General features: G+C 36.4%; 1 protein-coding gene across 2 annotated transcripts in view; it reads right to left on the bottom strand.

Moving 5' to 3' along the window:
• The window catches only part of ACTN2 (actinin alpha 2), a gene marked incomplete at its 5' end in the record, with an annotated part of 29,633 nt that extends 21,877 nt beyond the window's left edge, over nucleotides 1-7,756 (bottom strand). The window contains 14 exons of one of the 2 annotated variants that reach the window (XM_035731984.2): nucleotides 350-508; nucleotides 756-833; nucleotides 1,486-1,548; nucleotides 1,901-2,009; nucleotides 4,576-4,823; nucleotides 5,503-5,745; nucleotides 6,396-6,527; nucleotides 6,703-6,788; nucleotides 6,824-6,905; nucleotides 6,941-7,019; nucleotides 7,055-7,142; nucleotides 7,180-7,266; nucleotides 7,299-7,533; nucleotides 7,574-7,672. In XM_035731984.2, coding sequence (XP_035589455.1) covers nucleotides 350-508; nucleotides 756-833; nucleotides 1,486-1,548; nucleotides 1,901-2,009; nucleotides 4,576-4,823; nucleotides 5,503-5,745; nucleotides 6,396-6,527; nucleotides 6,703-6,788; nucleotides 6,824-6,905; nucleotides 6,941-7,019; nucleotides 7,055-7,142; nucleotides 7,180-7,266; nucleotides 7,299-7,533; nucleotides 7,574-7,672 — 1,788 coding nt within the window. Of the gene's footprint in view, nucleotides 1-349; nucleotides 4,824-5,502; nucleotides 5,746-6,395; nucleotides 6,528-6,702; nucleotides 6,789-6,823; nucleotides 6,906-6,940; nucleotides 7,020-7,054; nucleotides 7,143-7,179; nucleotides 7,267-7,298; nucleotides 7,534-7,573 lie in introns of both variants that reach the window. The other variant, XM_051214858.1, reaches the window with a different exon arrangement.
• Nucleotides 7,757-8,115: the final 359 nt, after the last annotated feature.

Below are 8,115 nucleotides of genomic sequence, written 5' to 3'. Positions count from 1 at the left end.
CTTATCTCGGTCCACATAATCGTAATTTTAGGGATTTTTATGCCATGATTTAATGATATTCCAACTCGTTGATCATTTCCCTTTTACTGTGTTATTAAGATACTCGACACTTGTGTTCAGATTTCAAATTGTAGAGGAATCATAAGCATATAAAAAAAACTTTGGTAGTACAAGCTATGGGATTATTAGGCAAAGAAAACAATTTTTCAGCTGTAACTAAAAACATAATCATTGTATCTCAAAAGGAAGTTTCAAATTCCGATGAAAAAATCCAGTGTTTTCCAATCGTTTAATCCGAAAATTTAAATTTATTTGCAAATTACGACAAATTTCAAATTAAGAAACTTACATGAGGTTCAATATTTGTATAAGGATTTTGAGTTGCATTCACCAGTTTATATTCACTAGCTATTTCTTCAACCTTTTGTGCACACAACTGGAGTTGACGACTTTCGTTCTCAGCTTCATCTAAGGTATTTTCAAATGTTTGATGGGCTGCAATTAATCTCTGCAGGATTTCAGAAAAAACATGAAAAAGTATTAAAAACAACAAAACAAGTAAGCACACGATAAAACTTGTAGTAAATGCTATTAATCAATTCTAGTCCAGTGAATTTGGTTGAAATTTGAATGCCCGAACCAATGGATTAGAACTTTACTGAATCAATATTACATACAACATTGATAATTATGGTTACATGGAAAAACTTTTCTCTTTCTTACTCCTCTTTGTGAATAAGTTACAATAATTTTACCTCAACTTCAGGCATTGTATGAACAATGAATGTATCTCGTAAATCCTCTTCTGTTTGTTCCATCCAATTGTTAAATGGCTAAAATAAACGACAAACAATTGTAGCAGTTAATAAAAAATCTTAGGAATTGTAGAGGATTTGTCCATAAAATTTTACAAATATAAGCAATAATTTAGTAAACTCAGTCAATCAATCTATTAATAAAGATTATTGTTTGTGCAATCTTTGAGTAGTGTATGGAAAAACTTAACTATAAAAACACATTGAGATCATAGGTTTAAAACAGAAATTTATATGATTCTGTAGACCAATTGTCGAACTAAATTCCTACTTTCCAAAATGCTAGTTGATAAACATATATCATTTTGAACATCAATAGTTAACAAAGTAAGCACTTCACCTTTAAGCATAAAAGTGATACATAGTTACGGATGTGTAATGACCCAGTTTAGAAGTTTAAAACCTGTATTTACCTCATTATCAATTTAGCTATCAATCCTATTACTCTTATTGCTATTGGTATCCCATATTAGAATTATACCAGCTAACTCATTTTTCAATTCAACTCACTATTTGTGAGAAATTAGCGTTTGTGTTTTTTTTGCTACAAATAGTACAATAATTGGCATACAAGAAGAATGTACTTAAGTATTAAACCATTTTAAGACTATGTTTACGCGAACATAAAATCATTTAAAAAACATTTGGCTAACAAAGAATTTTTACTTACTGCAGCTCGTTTCGCGAAATCGAGGTGAAGCTGGTCGATTTCTTCCAGAGCTGTCAAAGCTTTCTGTTAACCAAAAACGACAAACACAAATAAAATCGGAAGTAATGTGTAAAACTAAAAATAGTGGATTTATACAATTGCTTACAAATGGAATATGGAGTTAGTAAATGACCATCTGGATTATGAGTTTTATACGCAAAATGAGTTTACGTTCAATTAGTAAAAGCACTTTCTCCATTGAATGAAAGTTATCTGATCTGATTTGGATCCCTTACACAGTAAACTAACTAATAAACATTCAAGTTTAAAAACTGTCTCATTACAAGAATGACAGGTATATTCAATAGCGAGAAATATGAAAGAATCATTTGAAATAATATCTTTAAAATATCAAAGCAATATACACCTAACTCACAGATATTTCTCGTTCTCTTTGAGAGGACAACTTTCTCATTTCATCCCATGTGGTTATAATGGTATTGTAACGTTGATTGAAAGCATTTATGTTAAAATGATTCAGTTTACTGAAAGGTAAAATAATAGTATTGGCACAAAACGTAAAAACTTTTTTCAACATAAAAATGATTACCAGCTTGGTAAAAAATGAGTGGTTACAACTAATAGTTAATTTTATAGCTATATGAACAGATAAAGCAACCGCTACTCTTGTTGAGTAAATATGTTTTTGAGTTTCAAGGACTGCTTCGTGAACTTTAACTCTAGAATATAATAGCCTACATGGTCAGGAACAGTGCTTTTTTGGGACGACTTGCACAATCATATTTCTTCCAGGAAAGAGCGTCTCACGAGATTCCTTAGGAATGTTCCGGATGACATTGCGCTCAGAATATTGTGTATTAGACGGTATTCTTACGTCCCCTTCCTATTTCAGCGAATGACTGACCAGCAGAACATCCTCCCCGTCAGCATTGTGAGTGAACGTTGCTCGTAGGAGTTTTGGACGATTCTGGTGCTTGGAATCCTGCCCTCGGAGTAAGCCGTTTAACCGTCAGTGGCTCGATTCAGGGAAATTTGAGCTTCCTGTTTAACTCATACCAGAGCAACCTGTTATTTTTGTCCTGCAGACTGAAAGGAAGGTCAGAGCTGTCTTTAAGGTTCATAGTGATGAGATAATTATCTTGAACCGTGATCGTTTTCCCAGGTTCTCGGGTACGTTGGAGTTGGGGACGTTTTTGCTTGATAGATGAGTTGCGTTTCGGATTCCCGTGCTCTTTGCGGACTAGTTGGACAATCATATAGGTAGGTTACACAGCCACTTCACGAGGTGGTTTTCCTGCAAGACCTAAGCTGTTCAACATTTTGACGGAGACACTCGATCTTTTTTAACTGTGTTGACGGGATCCAGTTGTCTACAAAAATTTTTGGGACCACAGTTGCATTTAGGAAGCCTGTACTGGAGGACACAAGTTTGCTGATAGAGTTTAGCACAGCCGATATGATGATGGTGCTGAATTTCAGGATATCCTCACTCGTGTCGATGCGTGTTCCATAGATACTAATAATGTTGAAGACCCTCTTCTTTACTTTACTGAGCGTCTTTGTTTATTCAATTCAGGATTGCCTTTTTTCAGGGTTGCTTACAATTTTTTCGCAGACATTTCAAGAGAATGATGATGTTACTCAGTAAAACCTCAGCCTTCATGTTGTATGTGCCACATATCCACCTGCGATCTGACTTAATAAGTTTGTTGTTAGCAATTACTATAAGATCTGTGCATACTTCGTGGAACCAACCTAAACATTTGTCACACTGCATAACAAGGATGTTAGTCAGCTACAATGTAGGACCAGGCACATATGTGCATCGGTCCAAGTCGACACACCTCATTAGCACAACAAAATGGACACCAAATTCATAGAACTAGTCACTTCAATAGCAGTAATATATAAAAGAAAGATTGTGTATAAGCATATAGTACAGGAAGAAAGAATTAGTTTGTAGAAATAAAGGTATAATGCAATTTTAATCTCACGGTTTAAGTGCAGACAGAGAGTGAATACAAAAACGCCATTGTGATCGATCATGTTCCATGTCACCCATAGTCTCCAACCATTGGTTACGATAGTCACGCGGACCGCAACCAAGTAGTCTGCATCTACCGACATGGCTCAGAACAGAAGTTAGTGACTTCAACGACTGATGTGAAGTCGTACTGCTGACTGTAGAGAGGTGGGACAACAGTAAGGTGTTACCTTTAAACAACCAGCATAAGAGCGACGCTGCCTTCCCACAAGGAAGTGTAGGGCTAGAAAAGCTCGACCCTAAAAATACCCACGTTGTCTTATCCCACGGATATCTGACTCCGGCGCTAAGGTTTCGACAAGTACTGAGCTAACAAGAAAATTACTTACGAGAAGTCATGTGTGACCGGCCTCAAGCAGTTGTCTCTTGAGTACTGCGGTCACACTCTCAGGCCAACAAAACCACCTATAACACAATTTCCACCTCAGGTAGCTCCAGAAGAACCTTCCGACGGTGTGGGCAGCCGGGGAGTGATAACTGTCGTCATACCTCTAACAATAATCAATATCACTGTATTCATAACTTGGATGACAGAAAAACGACATACAGATCGCTTACATGGATTCTTGATGACCATGGAGAAATGTGAGTTAGATAGATCCTGGCAAAAGTTTGCGACCGTAAAAGAAAAAACAATACACTGAAAACGGGTAGAGCGGATAAAACCAGTGGTCTAAAAATTTAGGATATCCTAAAACCAGCCTCGAAGTGGAGAATTATAAAAACTGAATTGTAAGGTGAGACAAAACCACGGTTCACTATTAACTAGGGTAGAACTCAAAAAGAAATCTACCGAACGTTAAGCTTAAGACAGGTCGAACTCCCTTAACTGGAAGAACTCTATCCTGACCATATTTTTTAACGAACTTTATTTTTTACTAACTGCTATTCTTGTTCACTTGTTTATTGCTTGCATGACACTCCTTTCTCACAATACCACTTTATTTGTGCGATACATTTCTGGAAGCGAAATTTTAAAACGCCATAAATAAATTCGAATGAGGAATTCAGTATTTTCGTCCAAGTAAGAGCAAGAAAAGGCTTACTTAAGTTCTTCGGTAAGCGCCTGAATGTGCTCTATGCGAGCATGATGAGCAGTCATGTCCGACTGAAAAGCCTCATGTTTCTTTTGAAATGCCCTCATTTCCGATAGCATAGCTGAGCGGAAGTCATTTGAAGCCAACGCTTCTGGTTTCCCATTAGTCCATGCCTCATGAGTGGAGCATTTCACCTCGAATTTCTTAGCCAGATATTCAAGACGCTCTAGCCTTTGTAGTTCTTCTAATAGCCATTCCTAGAAGTAAGAATATATAGGTTGTTTTGAACAGGAGAAACAAACAACATTGAATGAAAAATGCGGCTTGCACATATAAAGAGGAAGTTAACGAGATGAAATTTAAGGGATTGAAGGATATATTAGTAGCATTGGGACACTAGACATGGAGAATATCATTTAAAAAGACCAGATGAACAGTAGGGCATATTACTCCACTTAAAAGCTGGAGTAGGTGAAAAAATAAGACAGAATTGTCATTTAAATTTCTTTTTAGGATATGAACGACTTGATTCTCGAAGTCGTTTTGGTGATAAATATCCAAGACTGGCATCCAAAACATTCGGAATAAAATTTAAGAAAATGAGGCACTATATTTATCAAGTGACTCATTATGAATACATGAATACCCGTAGCACAGTGCCATTTAAACAGCGATAGAGAACTAGATACGTTAGTGATCATAACTATGGACAGATACAAAGAAACGTACTTTTTTTAATTATATTAGGCCAAGTCTTGCAACAACACCCCAGTTCGCTTACTTAATTACCACTACGTGTAACGATTCACCAGACGCCTAAAACAATTTCATAAGTCATGAATTGGCAGTGATCAATATATTGTGATGTATATTGAGTTATGTTATCCAATGACAAATGACTACATAAAAAACTTCACAGAAATCCCAAACACTAACCTCATAGATTTTATCAGCCTGTTCTAAAGAACTCCAATTCTTAGCAACATCCGTTATCAAGCGTCCGTTGGCTGGTACATAAGGAGACTTATTGTTTAATCGCAGACGAGTCTGGAGTGTATTGTAGGTTGTCTCCAAGCGAGCTTTTTCCTGTAACTTAGATGGCTTTTCTTGGCGGTAATACAATCTAAACTTCTGCTGTAGTCCTTCAACAGCGGAAACAGATGTTTGAGGATCACGTTGCTGAAATAGGATAAACAAGTGAAGGAACAGTAGAGCATAAACTGTAATAAGTATAGTCAACCGAATTACGAACTGGGGGTTCTCTACGAATCATAAATACTGTAACTTGTGGAGATAAAATGACGACTGATCGGTGCAGATTAGAATAACACAAACAAATCCAAAACTGTTTAAAAACTTTGGAAAAATACGACCTCCAAACGTTTAGATAGCTAGTCAGTGGGGTTTCTTACACACATACACTAACAGACCACCATTGGACGCAAATTATTTTGCACTTCCCTGTAAAATAACAATGCGAAATATGTGTTAAGCAAAGAAATATCGACTGGACAGTTGGAAGGAATGAATGCACTAAAATAAGAACACTGAAACTATATACAACCCAAATCCAACTCGTTGGAAAGGAGGAATGATGGTAAGACCGTGGAATGATTTTAAAATAATTACATGAACCAATCTACGTGGATAGGTGAGTACTAGTTATCAAAACTGCTTCAACACCAACAGTTAAAGTACCTGTTGAAACCCAGTTTGCTTAGTGATTGAAGAGCCTTATGGCAAATATTTGACTATATTGTCAAATACGAAAAACTATGGTAGCCTGAACAACAAAAGTCAGGGTCAGAAAATAATTTAACGTAACTTACTCCGAATTCTCGTAGCTTTATTTTTATCCAGTCCGAAAGGTTACTCGAAATTGTTTCGTAGCATTCTTCCAGATTTTGATTTTCCCTAATCATCCGAAGATTATTAGCGATACGAGTAGCTGCGATATCAGTCTGAAAAAATGATTAATGCAACAGGCAAACTAAGTAGCATAAACTAGACGAGAAATACAGAATATCAAAGGCAGAGGCACATGATTATGATAAACTAAAAAACCGAAACCCAAAAACTGACTAGTTGCAAACAAAGAGAAAATCAAATTTACATTTATAAATCCAAGAAAGCTACCTTGTGAGATCCTGAGAACACATGATAATATGAAGACAAGTAAGCCATCACAGATTGCTCATCACAGTTCTTGCGGCTTGCCATATCTAAGAGTCATAAACATTAGACATATTTACTTTACCTTCTGGATCGAGCATTTTTGGAATGTCAAGGTGTTTTTCCGCTATTTCAAAAGCAAGATTTAGATTTTTGATGTGATCACCCTAGAAGAGTGGTATGAGATAATAATATTGCACACCTTTTTGAGTTGAGAGTAATCGATTAGGTGAGGCCGATTTCTATGTATTATGGCACAAAACGCTAGTCCATCCTTAAAACTAGAAAATCTTTAGTTTCATGTACATTAACAAACCTAGTGTGGAAATTCTCGACGCACACATTTTTGTACGGTGCAGTCTGTCTTTGACACCAAAGCAGCAAACCCTCCTTAGCAGATGAATCTGAATCAGAACAAGGTGAGGGATTAGGACGTTATACCTTCTATCTGGATATCCTGGATAGCAAAGCGAAGAATGATTGTCCATATCATCCCAAGAGTCATTTTTGGATTCCCGTCGACAATTTCTAGAAAGTGATAGACAGCTTTAAAATATTACCCTCAGCGCCGATAGACACCAGCTTGACGCCTTTGCTCTGGATAAAATCGAGAGCTTTGTTTACATTAGCAATTTTATGAAACCTCAGCATTCCCCTCTCAGGACCCGGTAATGATTCACCAGAGATAACTTCAAGTAATTTGATTAACATTACTCCATCGCGAAAATCATTTTCTATGACGTTAATTTGTTTATTAACATTTCTTAAGTGAGCATTGCACCACGCGGTAAAAGTCTACAGTCAAATATTTCACAAAATAAAAATGCTACTGTACCTTCTTTTGTTGTAATTCCCATGCTGTGTCTATGGGGACATCCTTATTCGATTCAACATCATCATCATCTACGTGCCCCTCGTAATCATATATAGCCATGTTAAACAGAGAGTCCTGAGACACAAATCAAAAACGTGCGTGACCCAGAGAACCGAGTAGTGTGAATATTGAAAATGTTATTTTACCTCATTTAAAAAGTCAACGTGAGTCTTTTATGTTAAAGCAGTTAAGAGAACTTCGTCCTTCACATAACCGGAAGTATATCACTCCATAAAGCAATTTTATTAGTTACTATTAATTCGAGAAGTGTAAGTTTAAGCAAAACGTGTAATGGCAAGACTCGTTGCACAGAATAATGTAGTGGAAGTCCTTTCGGTTCATTCAGCATAATGTCATTGTTAACAAATCTACATCAAGTACAATATTCCAATCAAATGACACCAGATATAGCTAGCACCTCCATCAACTGACTTTGACCCAGATACATGAGCAGTGGCTGTTTCTCGGAACTTCAAAAGCTTTTTTTGAACCATATATCTAAC

Source organism: Schistosoma haematobium, chromosome 2 (assembly GCF_000699445.3).
Source record: "Schistosoma haematobium chromosome 2, whole genome shotgun sequence".
In the NCBI taxonomy this organism is placed as follows: Eukaryota; Metazoa; Platyhelminthes; class Trematoda; order Strigeidida; family Schistosomatidae; genus Schistosoma; species Schistosoma haematobium.
This window is presented reverse-complemented; position numbering and strand designations above follow the sequence as displayed.